The 15,553-nt window shown below is 45.8% G+C and overlaps 1 protein-coding gene across 2 annotated transcripts in view; it reads left to right on the top strand.

The window, feature by feature from the left end:
• Nucleotides 1–15,553, top strand: part of LOC138960791 (polycomb protein SCMH1-like) — a 103,668-nt gene that overhangs the window by 12,863 nt on the left and 75,252 nt on the right. For both annotated transcript variants that reach the window (XM_070332443.1, XM_070332444.1), the window contains exons 3-4: nucleotides 2,048–2,121; nucleotides 6,177–6,411. In XM_070332443.1, coding sequence (XP_070188544.1) covers nucleotides 2,048–2,121; nucleotides 6,177–6,411 — 309 coding nt within the window. The remainder of the gene's footprint in view (nucleotides 1–2,047; nucleotides 2,122–6,176; nucleotides 6,412–15,553) is intronic.

The following is a 15,553-nucleotide window of genomic DNA, read 5'->3' as shown; positions in this document are numbered from 1 at the left end:
GTTGGATTGTATACATATTTTGAAGTGACCTTGACCCTGAACTATGGAAGATAACTGTTTCAAACTTAAAAATTATGTGGGGCACATGTTATGCTTTCATCATGAGACACATTTGGTCACATATGATCAAGGTCAAGGTCACTTTGACCCTTATGAAATGTGACCAAAATAAGGTAGTGAACCACTAAAAGTGACCATATCTCATGGTAGAAAGAGCCAATAAGCACCATTGTACTTCCTATGTCTTGAATTAACAGCTTTGTGTTGCATGACCTTGGATGACCTTGACCTTGGGTCAAGGTCACATGTATTTTGGTAGGAAAAATGTGTAAAGCATGTGAGTCGTATGGGCTTTGCCCTTCTTGTTACATTTAGTCAAGTTTTGACTAAATGTTTTAACGTAGAGGGGGGAATCGAGACGAGGGTTGTGGTGTGTGTGTGTCTGTCTGTGTGTGTGTGTGTGTGTAGAGCGATTCAGACCAAACTACTGGACCGATCTTTATGAAATTTGACATGAGAGTTCCTGGGAATGATATCCCCGGACGTTTTTTTCTTTTTTTCGATAAATACCTTTGATGACGTCATATCCGGCTTTTTGTAAAAGTTGAGGCGGCACTGTCACACCCTCATTTCTCAATCAAATTGATTGAAATTTTGGCCAAGCAATCTTCGACGAAGGCCGGACTTCGGTATTGCATTTCAGCTTGGTGGCTTAAAAATTAATTAATGACTTTGGTCATTAAAAATCTGAAAATTGTAAAAAAAAAAAAAAATTTTTAAATCGATCCAAATTTACGTTCATCTTATTCTTCATCATTTTCTGATTCCAAAAACATATAAATATGTGATATTCGGATTAAAAACAAGCTCTGAAAATTAAAAATATAAAAATTATTATTAAAATAAAATTTCCGAAATCGATTTAAAAACAATTTCATCTTATTCCTTGTGGGTTCCTGATTCCAAAAACATATAGATGTGATATGTTTGGATTAAAAACACGCTCAGAAAGTTAAAAAGAATATAGATAAAGAAAAGCGTGCTATCCTTCTCAGCGCAACTACTACCCCGCTCTTCTTGTCAATTTCACTGCCTGTGCATCGAGCGGTGGACTGACGATGCTACGAGTATACGCTCTTGCTGTAAAAATGCAGTGAGTTCAGTTTCATTCTGTTAGTTCGACAGCTTGACTAAATGTTGTAATCTCGCCTTATGCGACTTGTTTCTTTTCTTTTTTTTTCTTTAAAAATAAAATCTTTTTAACTTATTAACTTTCCTTACTTTTACTTTGCCCTATTCTTTATTCTGAAGCATTTCGGGGATCGAACTGAGATTGCAACAACTGAAGCAGCTTACACGAGTCAAGTGCTCACTGACTCAGTGATTGGGCATTGCCCGGATTACTGAATTTGTCCGCGAACCAAGCTACGTGTGTCACAGGTCCCGAGGCTAGACTAAAGCAGCATTAGTTAAACAAAAATCAGTATATAAATACTTAACATGGAAACAAACAAAATACAACAAACAGGTTTCATTTTTGGCAAAATATCAATCTAATTTGCATCGAGATACTTCGACAGAATCTCTGCATCTCTTGCTACAGTCAGTCGCTCTTTAGTGACCGCGCTGTTGCCGAAATACACGTCCTTCTGAATCTATAACTGATCATTAGCAATCTTTCTCCACAGTTCTTTGAATTGAACAGCGATTATAAACTCCTACACAAACACAAAATCATGATTTACAAGGTGAGCAGCCATGTGAGTTCCCTGGGCTCGAGAGCTGACTCGACGGTACCTCCAGCCATGGCCTTTATTTTTACATTTACATACCAGAAGGTTAGTGGATGATAAAAGAAGAGTACTTACCCGATTTTGTTGGATTACTGCATTTCACTGCAGTTGACCGACTGTGTTTCTGGCCCATGAAACAGGCCCAAGGTCTCAATAACTGCATGACTTGTCAGTTCTCTAGCATAGTCTGAGCCTTTTTAAGTGTATAGTGTATGGTCAGAGCTTACTATAATATGTGATTGTCATTGTCGCAGGTGGTAATTTTTCCTGGGATAAGTATCTACGGGAGACCAATTCTTCTCCAGCACCTATCAGCTGTTTCAAACAGGTAACACAGTAGTAACACTGTATGTAACTTTAACAGTGCAAGTTGATTTGTCAACATTGATGCTTCATTTTTTATTAATAAGTCATGACATTGACAGTCATGACTTGAATATTTACTATCGTAAATAAGTGAGAATTAACTCTATGGTGTACATCTTGCTGCTTACTTTTTTTCAATAACAGGGACCGTCACCTTTGCTACCTCTTTGTATGCAGAATCCCCCACCAGGCAACCTAAGTTTATACATAACCTGTTTATTTGGGTCAAACAATCTTTGACTCAGTCCGGACTATGGGAATGGCATTTTAGTTTGGAAGCTCAAAATTTAATTACCGTACTTTCCGGGCCATAAGGCGCGACTTTTTTCCTCGAGTTCGACCCCTGCGTCTTGTATAACGAAGCGCCTAATCCGTGTATGAAATACGAAAAAAATCAAAGAGACCGCTTGAGTACCAGTCAAACAACTTGTGATAATGCATGTTTCAGCTACTTGGTACTGCCCTGCCTTTGATCTGGCCGCACACACAGATTTCCACTCTGTTAAACTAGGTCACTGACCGGTCACTGGCCCCGATGCAGGAAGTGTTTCCTCTCAGATATGACAGGGGAACCACCTCTCATGGCAAAAACTGGGTCATTGACCCCTGGGAAGAAGGTCGTGTCTTTTAACAAGGCCACCCAGCTATCACAATGCCTTTGATCTGGCCGCACACACAGAGCACACATATTTTCACTCAGTTAAAGTCGGTCACTGACCGGTCACTGACCCCGATGCAGGAAGTGTTTCCTCTCTCAGATATGACAGGGGAACCACCTCTCATGGCAAAAACTGGGTCATTTTGGTGCGCCCTATCGGCCCCCTGCGTCCAATGGGTGACTGGATTACAATTTTTTTTTAAAAGAAGGGGGTGCGTCTTAGATAACGAAGCGCCTTGTCACCCGGAAAGTACGGTAATGAATTTGTTTATGAAAAATGGAGAAAAAGGTTAATATATTATAGACATTTTGTAAACTGGTTCACAAATGAATGCATTGAATTCTTTTTGACTCACATGCGAAGCAAAAGTGAGTCTATGTACTCACCCGAGTCGTCCGTCCGTCCGGAAAACTTTAACGTTGGATATTTCTTGGACACTATTCAGTCTATCAGTACCAAATTTGGCAAGATGGTGTATGATGACAAGGCCCCAAAAAACATACATAGCATCTTGACCTTGCTTCAAGGTCAAGGTCGCAGGGGCCATAAATGTTGCCTAAAAAACAGCTATTTTTCACATTTTTCACATTTTCTCTGAAGTTTTTGAGATTCAATACCTCACCTATATATGATATATAGGGCAAAGTAAGCCCCATCTTTTGATACCAGTTTGGTTTACCTTGCTTCAAGGTCAAGGTCACAGGAGCTCTTCAAAGTTGGATTGTATACATATTTTGAAGTGACCTTGACCCTGAACTATGGAAGATAACTGTTTCAAACTTAAAAATTATGTGGGGCACATGTTATGCTTTCATCATGAGACACATTTGGTCACATATGATCAAGGTCAAGGTCACTTTGACCCTTATGAAATGTGACCAAAATAAGGTAGTGAACCACTAAAAGTGACCATATCTCATGGTAGAAAGAGCCAATAAGCACCATTGTACTTCCTATGTCTTGAATTAACAGCTTTGTGTTGCATGACCTTGGATGACCTTGACCTTGGGTCAAGGTCACATGTATTTTGGTAGGAAAAATGTGTAAAGCATGTGAGTCGTATGGGCTTTGCCCTTCTTTTTTAAAAATAATTTCTTGTATCCAAATAGATGTATAGAAATGTCATATTTACTCTAAAAAATGTGCTCCAAATTTAAGAAAATAAGTTATATTACATTTACAGGGATGGTCAAATTGTCCGCCCGGTCGCCACTAGCAAGTAAAAAATACGCCAGGCTAGTAGAAACCAGCTGGCAGCTCGCACAGCTGGTCAGTGAAAATTCTGATCAAATGCAAACAACTTTGTACTATCGAGTTTCAAACTCAAAGTCATTGAAACACTTTACGGGGCGGGGATGTAGCTCAGTCGGTAGCGCGCTGGATTTGTATCCAGTTGGTCGCTGTCAGCGTGAGTTCATCCCCACGTTCGGCAAGAGATTTATTTCTCAGAGTCAACTTTGTGTGCAGACTCTCCTCGGTGTCCAATCACCCCCGTGTGTACACGCAAGCACAAGACCAAGTGCGCACAAAAAAGATCCTGTAATCCATGTCAGAGTTCGGTGGGTTATAGAAACACGAAAATACCCAGCATGCTTCCTCCGAAAGCGGCGTATGGCTGCCTAAATGGCGGGGTAAAAACGGTCATACACGTAAAATTCCACTCGTGCAAACCACGAGTCGAGTGCACGTGGGAGTTTCAGCCCACGAACGCAGAAGAAGAAGAAGAAGAAGAAACACTTTACAATGCAGAAACTTCTGTCGTCTGCAAAAACGCTGCCATGCTGTAGTGAAACGAGAACTAGGCTCCCATCTCGGATGCTCTTCTGGCATTTTAATTTTTATTCGCACTGCGGCTGACCTGTTTGTACTTTCACTACTGATTTTAACGCCACATATGTTTGTCAACAGGTGAACCCGCATTTAAAACAAATAACTTGATAAGGCTTGATGCCGAAAGGAAGGAGAAAAACAAACAGTATGAGAAACAGAAAAGATCGTCCATTCAAAGAACACCGGCGAGTTGTCAGAGTTCAATGGGGAGACGATAGGGAGTTCTTGAGAGTTTGTACTGTAAAAGATTTCCAAGAACACAGAGAGACAGAAAGGATGCCTTTTTGATTGGAACAACATCTCAAAGTTGAAAAATGTAAAGTCATGCGAAACATAGATTGCTCACAGTTTGAATGCAACTTGCGTGAAGAATAGTACATGTCCCCCCAAAAGCTGGGAACGCCTATTCATCGCTGACCACCCTCCAGTTGTCGATCATATCATGGCTATTTTGTGTGTAACAATGAACCTGACAGTCATTCATATAATCACTGTGTCATACTTTTTGTGTGTGGTATGGAACGGGCTAGTGACATTTCTGACAGGCTAGCAACTTTCTTGGAGTTACTCGCCCGGCTGGCGAGTTAAATGTTTTGAGATTTGGCCATTCCTGTATTAGCAATCGTCTGCTTTGCAAGCCCAGTGCCATCCCCCAATGGTGTTTGGGTTTCGGCTAGCCAAGCCTGTGCCAATGATCTGATAAACAAAGTGAAGTAAGCGCTCTAAATGCTTAGGACATGTGTAATACTAGTAATAAGTGACCGGCACGGTTGGCCTAGTGGTAAGGCGTCCGCCCCGTGATCGGGAGGTCGTGGGTTTGAACCCCGGCCGGGTCATACCTAAGACTATAAAATTGGCAATCTAGTGGCTGCTCCGCCTGGTGTCTGGCATTATGGGGTTAGTGCTAGGACTGGTTGGTCCGGTGTCAGAATAATGTGACTGGGTGAGACATGATATGAAGCCTGTGCTGCGACTTCTGTCTTGTGTGTGGTGCACGTTATATGTCAAAGCAGCACCGCCCTGATATGGCCCTTCGTGGTCGGCTGGGCGTTAAGAAAAACAAAACCAAAACAAAACAAAAACAGTAATAAGTGAGAGTCATGCGGAACCAGTCTCCTGGCACCTGAAAGAATAACAAGCATTGAAAATTAAATGCACAAGCCACTTTTGTCCTCAAACCTTTGCTTTTTTCAAGCCTTTGCTAGTCTTGGTAATATTGAGTCTATTATAAAACTATTTTCCAGATTGTTAGTGTGGATCTTTTAGTTTGAGGCGTACAGATTTACTTAATGTTTTGATCGCTCCACGCGACTTTGTTCTTGTGTATGTTTGTTTATTTGTTGCAAACGTTCTGTGGGTTTCTACTGTTAGTTTTATTCTTACGCTTACTATGACTTGCTGCTATAATTTTTACTGCGGTACCAGTTTGCATGTAAGTTAAGCTATCTGCCTTTTATGATGAGAGGTATGAATCTATCATTACTGTGCCATAAAATCGTAGATAATACTTTCTTCATGTGTGATTCAGTGGCCAGTCCCACCTGCTAATGAGTTTGGTGTGGCCATGAAACTAGAGGCCTCTGACCCTCGCAACCTGACTTCAATTTGTGTGGCCACCGTCGTTGGTATTCAAGGGGCACGACTCCGTCTGCGACTTGATGGCAGTGACAACAAGAACGACTTCTGGCGCCTGGTGGATTCCTCAGATCTGCATCCCATAGGTTATTGCGAGTCTCATGGTGGTTTACTACAGCCACCACTCGGTAAGTTTGTCTGTGTGGAAATAGATTTGTTCTACTTCTAAACCTGACTGCTCCCTGAAAATCAGGCAAACAAGCAAAGTTTTCACTATGCTATGCTACTTACCTTAGCTGTACAAAAACTGCTCGTGCTTGTTTGCACTGAGTTTGGGAGTAGAAATGTAAATTTGTTTGCTCTCATAAACTGATAAAGGAGAATTAAATTACATATTCTTACCCAACTCACATAGATAGCAATAACTTCATTTTGTTGCTAAGGTATTGAAGCACTCATCCGTGGTAACACGGGAGGTAACTCTTAAAAACAAAACTCTATACCATATAAGGCATGGTTCATGGTAGTTACCTCCCCTACCGGTGTCCTGCGCATGCGCCGGACATACACCGGTGACACTCATTCCTTTTCCTTCAACCCACGTTGCATGACGTGTTTGAGGAGCTCAGGCTTTTTCTTAAGCCATCGGCCTACCTTTCAGGGAAGGCCATCGAATCTTGGTAACATATCAACGTCCTTCTTCACTTCTTCAGGAATCGGTGAGAGCGTTCCTTTTTTGTTTAACGAGAAGATTTCTTAGCGTTTTTGAAAGCTTTGCCACTTGTCTTGTGTAACAGTGGTCCGCCATTTTTTACTTTCAAAATGGCCGACAACCTAGACATAAAGAGAAAACTAAGAGCTCTGCCAAGCAGACTTGCTCACCTGTTTCTCAATTGGGCAAAACGGTTAAAGCTGGCGCTAAACCACGCACTTCTTCTACTACTCATAGCTCTAAAAGGTTCCTTAGCGAGAAGCCGTCTTTGGTTGGGACTTTAACCTGATAAGCAGCATTCTATTCTATTGTTGATAGATACCGCTTCTCCCTCAGTTGACATTTCAGCTTCGGTTAATAACCACAGGTGTTACAACCATAATGAAGTTAAGCGAGAGGAGCTTCTTGTCCTCTTTTTGTCATTGTTTATTCTGAGGTTCAGGACATGTTAACTGCTGATTGTAAACAAATAGCAAGTTAGGCTTCTCTGCTGCTCCCTTCCGGAGTAGGTAACGCACGGTCGCTCGCACGGGTTCGTTACGTACCTTCTGCAACCATTACGTCTTCCGACGTTGTTGCAGAGCCGACAGATGCGTTTAGGTCGTAGTCAGGTTTTCCTGTCAACGAACTTTTGTCTGCCTGTCAGACCTCAGCACCGCCCAGTCCTCTCGGCGCTTTGGTGTCGCGGGCGGTGTTTGCCTTGGCGAAGCACGCAAACCTGCGTCAGGTTTTGGTAACGCAAAGTCTCTCGCGCGGGTTCGTTCAGAGCCGGCTGCAACCATTACATCTGCCGACGTGGTTGCAGAACCAACAGTGGTGTTGGACTCGTCGTCAGGTGTTCCTTTCGACAAATTTTTGTCTGATTTTCAGACATCAGCACCTCCTGGTCCTCTCGGCGCTTACGCGTCGGCAGGAGGTGTTCTTGGCGAAGTACGCAAACCAGCCAAAAGGTTCATTCCTCAAGTCAGCCTTATGCCCTACCGGGGTACGGGTTGGGGTGTGAAGAGCATGTGTCCGCTACTTCCGGTAGTAGGACAACAGGATCTTCCGGTTGCCATTCGTTGGGTCCGGTTGGTGCTGATGCTTACCAATCCACTGCTGGTTCCGCTTCCGCTTCCACGGCTGCGGCTTCCGGTGGCAGGATGGTATTGTCTTCCGCCGATAACACTTCGGTGTTGGCGGTCGGCACTCATCAGCCTCTGCTTCCGGTTTCGCTTCGGCGGTTTCCGGGTGGTCGGAGGCTGATGCTGGATCCGCTTCCGCTTCCGCGGTTGGGTTTCCGATGGCAGGATGGTATCGCCTTCCGCCAATAACACTGTCGGTGTTGGCGGTCGGCACTCATCAGCCTTTGGCTTCCGGTTCGCTTCGGCGGTTTCCGGCGCCGTTGTACAGGCTACAACCATTTCCGCTTCCAGTTGTTCAGCTGGCATGAAGACAGGTCGATGGAGGATCCGTTCAAGGATGTCCAACTTCCGGGGGTTTTTCCCAATCATTTCCGGCTTCGGCCGATGTTGCCTCTGCGGGGTTGATTTCCGGATCTCACACTTTCGATGATCGTTGGGATACTCCGGAACAGGGTGATGAGGATGTGGAAGACGATGCCTCTGAGGCAGATGGGAATGCCCCTTTTTCGACTTCTGGTTAAGCTGCCAACTAAGTTGGCCTTAGCCGCAGAGGTCACTACACACTATTTCCCGGAGGGAGTAGCGGTAGCGTCGTCATCTGCTGTTCCTCCACCTTCAGCTTTACTGATTTGAGCCTTCTCAGGAAAATCTTCGAACTTTAAGTTCTCAGAGCATCCCTCGGTGGCATTTGAACTTGCGAAAGTTTTCTCAAATGATTTTCATCTTCCACCACTTCCTTCGTTGGCAGCGCTCGGTGAAGCACCTGCTGCGGCATTGCCTTGGCCTGCGTCACCCGCGCAAGTAGCGCATCACTCGCTGAGCGCTATCCGTAGGCCTCGGTTAACACCAAGCCCAAGAACTTAACTTATTCTTTTGTTCTAACTACGGAACCGCTTCCGGTTACACCGGATTTGACGAACATCCTTTAGGATGGTTATAGCAAGGAGAAACTGTCTCTTTGCAAGGACAAGGATCTCCGAGCTGTGGAAGAATGCGGCTGCACTTCTTTAGAATTATCGTCTTTGTCTGAGACCTTGATTTGTTATCTCAATCAATCAATCAATCAATGACGCTTATATCGCGCATATTCCGTGGGTACAGTTCTAGGCGCTCTGCAGTGATGCCGTGTGAGATGAAATTTTATACGGCCAGTAGATTGCAGCCATTTCGGCGCATATTTACCTTTCACGGCCTATTATTCCAAGTCACACGGGTATAGGTAGACAATTATTAACTGTGCCTAAGCAATTTTGCCAGGAAAGACCCTTTTGTCAATCGTGGGATCTTTAACGTGCACACCCAATGTAGTGTACACGGGGGGAGGGTTCGGACACCGAAGAGAGTCTGCACACAAAGTTGACTGTGAAATAAATTTCCGCCGAACCTGGGATCGAACTCACGCTGACAGCGGCCAACTGAATACAAATCCAGCGCGCTACCAACTGAGCTATTTCCCCGCCCCTCTCTCTCGTGCAATTACGTCCTCACTGGATCCCTTTGTGTTCCTTCAGGGCGCAGAGCCAAAGGATGTAGCTTTGCTGTTCGCAGCTTGGGAGAAGGTCTCAGCTGAACGAATGGTTCTTTAGGCGAGACTTTAATCGCTTCCTTTCTCGAAGGTTCTCTTCTCGAACATGATCTGCTGGACGCACTGCATTAGCAGCCCTACCGGCACGGTTGGCCTAGTGGTAAGGCGTCTGCCCCGTGATCGGGAGGTCGTGGGTTCGAACCCCGGCCGGGTCATACCTAAGACTTTAAAATTGGCAATCTAGTTGCTGCTCCGCCTGGCGTCTGGCATTATGGGGTTAGTGCTAGGACTGGTTGGTCCGGTGTCAGAATAATGTGACTGGGTGAGACATGAAGCCTGTGCTGCGACTTCTGTCTTATGTGTGGCGCACGTTATATGTCAAAGCAGCACCGCCCTGATATGGCCCTTCGTGGTCGGCTGGGCGTTAAAGCAAACAAACAAACAAGAATTAGCAGCCCTCGCAGGCCAAAGACTTACAGTCTGTTAAGCTTTCGGAGCTGGCATTTTCAAGAAACAAACCAAACGCAGCGGACCTCCCGCTCCTTAGTTCTCGGCGTCAGCTAACACTGGCCAGAGTTCGAAGTCTGGTTCGTCTTCTCGGAATAAGAATCGGCCTCGAACCTTCCCCAAGAACTAGCCCTCCTTCGGAGAGCGGGGGTCAGGCCGTAAGCCTAACCCTTAATGACGCTCCCCTGGTCAGAGCTTCCTATGGAGCACGCACAGTGCACATTGACCAGAACTCCTCCTGCTTTTCATTTCCGGCCAGAGTAGAAGCCAGGGATTCTATTACAGGCCGGGGTCTCCCTTCTGCTTCAGAGGAGAGCTGTGGCTGTGGAATTCTGTTTGTCATTCCAAAAGCCTTGGGCACATAGCGTCCGGTTCTAGAACTGTCTCATTTAAACCTTTTCTTAGAAAGAGAACGTTTACAAGGGAGACACCCACTTCATTGAGGGAGGCACTATCTGACCACGCGCTTCTACGCCTCCGGGCGTAATCGGAGAAGCCGCTGATAGACTTATTTGCCACTCGGTACTATCGCCGTCTGCCGATGTTCGTCTCCCCGTTCCCGGACCCCGAAGCATGGAAGATCATCGCTCTCGAAAATATTTTGAGCGGCCTGCCGGTCGCACCATAGGGGCTCTTTCAACCTTGGTTTCCAGACCTTCTAAGGCTGGCAAGAGGGCCCCCGTTTTCCGCTCGAGCTACACGGGTGGCAATTGTACGAGAATCATTGAGACGCTCAGGGGCTTCGGCCTCAACTCTGGATTTGGTCCAGAGATCCCATAGGGGTTCAACGTCTTCGATTTACACCTCACATTTGGCTGGCTTGGACCAAATGCCGTAATGTTAACGGAAAGAACTCCACTTCTTCCCGTTCAATGCAGGTGGCGAACCACGTATCCTGGCTTTCCGGCCAGGGAATTTTCTCCTTCTTCTTTGAAGTAAGACGATACGCGATATCAGTTGCACCGTAACAGCTAGGTCGCACTATTTCACTTGGGGGCGTTATCGCCAGCGTGATTAAGGGAGCCTCCCTTCGGTTTGCTGAAAACAAATCTCCCGTCCCGACTTGGGATTTGCTCCTAGTTTTGGAGTATTTGAGATCGGATTCTTTGAGCCGTTACAAAAGCTAGCCTTGCTAATCTAACACGGAAAGCGGTCATGGTTACTCCACTATACTGTTCAAAAAAAGAAACGCATAGTTGCTACTTGCCAAATTTGTTTTATTTTTCGAAAAAATTAACAGAAAATCCAATATTTAGATTATTTGTTTGAAATTTGGTATGGACACAGTTGAATGCACACACAGTTCATTTGCATCTTCAAATCAATCAGTCAATCAATACGATTGGGTGCCGAGGCTGTCAAGTCAGTAGGGGGTGTGACTGCCTTGAGCAGCAACAACTGCCCGGCACCTTCTGGGCATGGACTGGATCAGATGCCGGATATCTTGCTGTGGGATGGTGTCCCACTCCTCCTGAAGTGCCTGCAATAGATCGCGGTGATTTGCCGGCGCTTCTTCTCGCCTGCGCACACGTCTGTCCAATTCATCCCAGAGGTGTTCTATCGGGTTCATGTCTGGCGACATGGATGGCCAGGGAAGCACCTGGACATGGTGGTCGGTGAGGAACTGGGTGGTGAGTCGTGCTGTGTGCGGGCGAGCGTTGTCCTGCTGGAATATGGCATCCTGGGCAGCCAGAAGAGGAAGGGCGTGTGGGCGCAGAATTTCCTCCAGGTATCGCTAGGCAGTTATGCGCCCTTGGACGTGCACCAGGGTGCTCCTTCCAGCGGTATTGATCGCCCCCCACACCATGACGCCTCCACCACCATGAACGGGTGCCTCATCCACACAGTTGGGCGCGTAACGTTCGTTTACTCTCCGGTAGACCCTCCTCGGACCATCATGTCGCTGGAGCAGGAAGTAGGACTCGTCGCTGAACCACACGTGTCTCCAGTGATTCCGGACGGTCCAGCGAAGGTGCTAGTTGCCCCACTGCACTCGGTTCTGGCGATGGCGGCGGGTGAGGACAGCTCCTCTGTGAGGTCTGCGAGCTCTCAAACCAGCTTCATGCAGGCGGTTCCGCACGGTCTGGTCCGATAATCGGTGTGGCCCGGGGAGAGCCTGGACAGAAGATGAGGCCGACAGGAAACGATTCCGGAGGTGGCGGAGCCGTATGAAGCGGTCGTGAGCAGCAGTTGTCGCCCTTGGTCTTCCCGCTCGTGGCAAGTCAGCAACGGAGCCAGTGGCTTGAAACCTGACCCACAGTCTACTGATGGTGCTCTGGGACACGTGGAAGTGCCTGGCGATTGCACTTTGACTTTGGCCTGCTTGTAAACGACCCAATGCAATTTGGCGGTCTTCTCTGCTCAATCGGGCCATCTTTCGTCGCTGAATTGTCGTCTGATTTCTTTGTGGCGAACAATCCGCTTTTATGGGTTTTGGAAGACATGGTGAGAGCTCAATATTCCCCGAGTTTCACGAGATTACACTGAAGCATGACGAGTGGTCATGCCAAATGAGCAATTTTGACATTGTAGCCACTGATAACGCATGCGTCACGTGCAGAGCTCACTTGTGGCAATGGACGAAAGGTCGACGACCAGATAAACATTTTCTGCAGTTTGGTGGATATCCTTGTAGCCATATAACTAAATTAACCAAATATTACAAGCTATGCGTTTCTTTTTTTAAACAGTATAATTGTCTTGTTAGAGCCCTCAGCAGTTTTCTGTTTTGGACTCCGCACACTCGATCGGAAACTCAGAAACTTCCTTTTATCTCACTTAACATGGTGCGGTGTGCAGGTACAGCAGTCCCTGCAATGTACGGCCCCCGGCGTGAGCGGACACCTGACATGTACGGACACATTTGCTCGGCACGAAGTGTTTTCCTTCTATATTTGCCCCCCCTTAAACGGACACCTGCAAAACGTGGACGCGGACACTCATTTTCGGTCCCAACAGCAGGTCATACCTCCAATGTACGGACAGACCATCGTCAAATTTTCACCACAACAAAATCGATAACAGAGCAGTCCTGCTCTTGATACAAAGATCACAACCGCAATGGCATGATGACAGTCACTGATAACTTGAGTGCACGTGTACCCATCGTTTTGGTCAGGAGTGAAGTACATGCGAAGATGCCAACATGAAACTGCACTGTGCTCTTTATTCTTGTCTGTTGGACGTAAACAACAGAAACCACAGTCGATGAAGGTCCTGAGCGAAAGAGAGTGAAAAACCGGCCACAGTTCTCAGCATCGTGTGTCTGTGTGTAACCTCTTTCATTGACAAGATACTCTTGTTTCCCCTCAGCCTTGACCAGTGAGTCGGTTGCCTAATCTGTGAACCCTTCAGTTGTCTTGCTGTGTCAAAAGTTACGACACAGTCAACTGGTTTTGCTCTGAGTGAACAGTGCAGCTGGCCTCTCTGGCCACAGCCCCAAACAGTACATGGCTGGAGGGAGTGAGAGAGAGAGAGAGAGGGGGGGAGTGGAGGGGTAGCTGGCTAAACTCTGTGGGGTGTCCGGTGTCACTACATGTCAGCAGGAAGAGCATTGGAGAGAAATAGAGAGGTGTACTCTTCCACACAATTTCCAAGCATCAGTTGTCACGGCTTGGGGTAGGCATTAGTGAGGGAGATTGGGAGCTGTGTTATGTACAGTGTATTTCCAATTGAAGAGTGCAAAGTCACTGCCATGCCACATGATCGGCATGCAGTCAATAAAGCCAGACAAGAAGAAAATAAATTACATGATTATGACATGCAGCTCTATCTGCTGCTATTTATTCAAGCTTATTCTTGCAAAGCATCTGCACACGCTCCTCTGTGCTGTGTTTGTGTGGCTGCTTTCGTATGTCAGTGCATGGTGAGTGTGTTCACTGCCTTGAGGATTTATTTTATCTCTTCTTTTCAACACTTTTCATACAAATCATTTTTAGTATTTTACAGAACGTTTAAAGAAGTATTAGGAGTTTATTGTTATTGTTTAGTAGCCACAAGAAGTGATTAGCGGCATAGATTCAATCCTGTTGTTTGTGTGTCTCTGTGTGAGTGTATGGGGGAGGGGGAGGTGTGGTCACCCCTCCCGTGACCGGACACCTGCAATGTACGGACAGTTTTGCTATGGCCCAAGGGTGTCCGTTCATGAGAGGGACTGCTGTATCTCGAAAGTTATGTTATTCAAGTGGGCCTCCGCCATAGGTAGACAAGCTTTTGTATTGTGGCGGATTCAGTCGGGTGATGTCAGGGCAGTTGGCCCTTTATTACTACAGCCAGGTCTCATGGGGCAAGAGGTGGGTTTTCCTCTCTAGCTGTTCTTCGATTTGGTCTCCTGGCATTGGTTCTTGAGTCTGCTTACTGGCTTGCTTAAAATGTTTTTCATCGATGTCTATCTCAGAGATGTCTCTTCATTGAGACAGGATGCGTTTCTGTGTTGCCCGCTCTGGTAGTGGTAGGACATATTCTCATTTCCTCCACCGTTAGTAGCAATCTGCTATATATGTGAGTTGGGTAAGATATGTAATTTGATCAAAAATTTTAGTAATAAATTTTCATTTGATTAATATACTTACCCAACTCACATGGTTTATTCCCTCCCGCCTCCCCGCTGTGATGTTTCTAAAAAAGAAGTGAGTTGGGCTTCGTTTTGGAATGATGCAAATGGCGGCGTATGCGCACGCATACGGAGGTCAGACTAGTTATTGGTCTGGCATTATGGGTAGTGGTCACTCTTTTTTTAGAGTGGTCTCTCTTGTTACCAAGGGGACGCGTACAACGTTACTAGCACTGAACCTGAGTTAATTGATATATGTGAGTTGGGTAAGTATATTAATTAAATGAAAATTTATTATTAAGATTTTGGATTATAGTACACATGGTCTGCCGGCTATAGTTGCTGCCGGACAAGTACTTACAAGATATTGACTGTGAATATTTCCCCACCACCTTGATTAGCAATCTGCTATCTATGTGAATTGGGTAAGAATATGTAATCTATATATATATACGACTTGTGTCTGTCTGTGTGTGTGTGTGTGTGTTCGCCATGCACGCCCAAAGTTCTCGATGGATCTGCTTCAAATTTGGTGGGCATATTCAGGTAGACCCCGGACACAACCTGGTCGATGAGAATTTTCAACACATGCTCTCAGCGCACAGCGCTGTACCGATTTTGGTTTTTCTGTTCATCTTCCCAGATCCATTCCCAGTAACTCTTCCTTATCTTCTCCAGTGTTTTGCGTTTTTCTCCCTTCCTTCGTGTGGCGTCAATCCATATTCCCGTTACTACGTTACTATTTTTAGAATGTCACTGCACTGTCCAGAACGCTTTCCTTGCACCCGTAAGTTGTCCTCACTGTAAAAGTGCAAAGGTCGAATCAATTTATAGCCACGCGAAAAATACACTGTCATCTATCTCTATATATTTATAGATATGTGTGTGTGTGGGCAACACCTGTGGATTG

The sequence above is a fragment of the Littorina saxatilis genome, linkage group LG3 (assembly GCF_037325665.1).
Source record: "Littorina saxatilis isolate snail1 linkage group LG3, US_GU_Lsax_2.0, whole genome shotgun sequence".
NCBI lineage: Eukaryota > Metazoa > Mollusca > Gastropoda > Littorinimorpha > Littorinidae > Littorina > Littorina saxatilis.
This window is presented reverse-complemented; position numbering and strand designations above follow the sequence as displayed.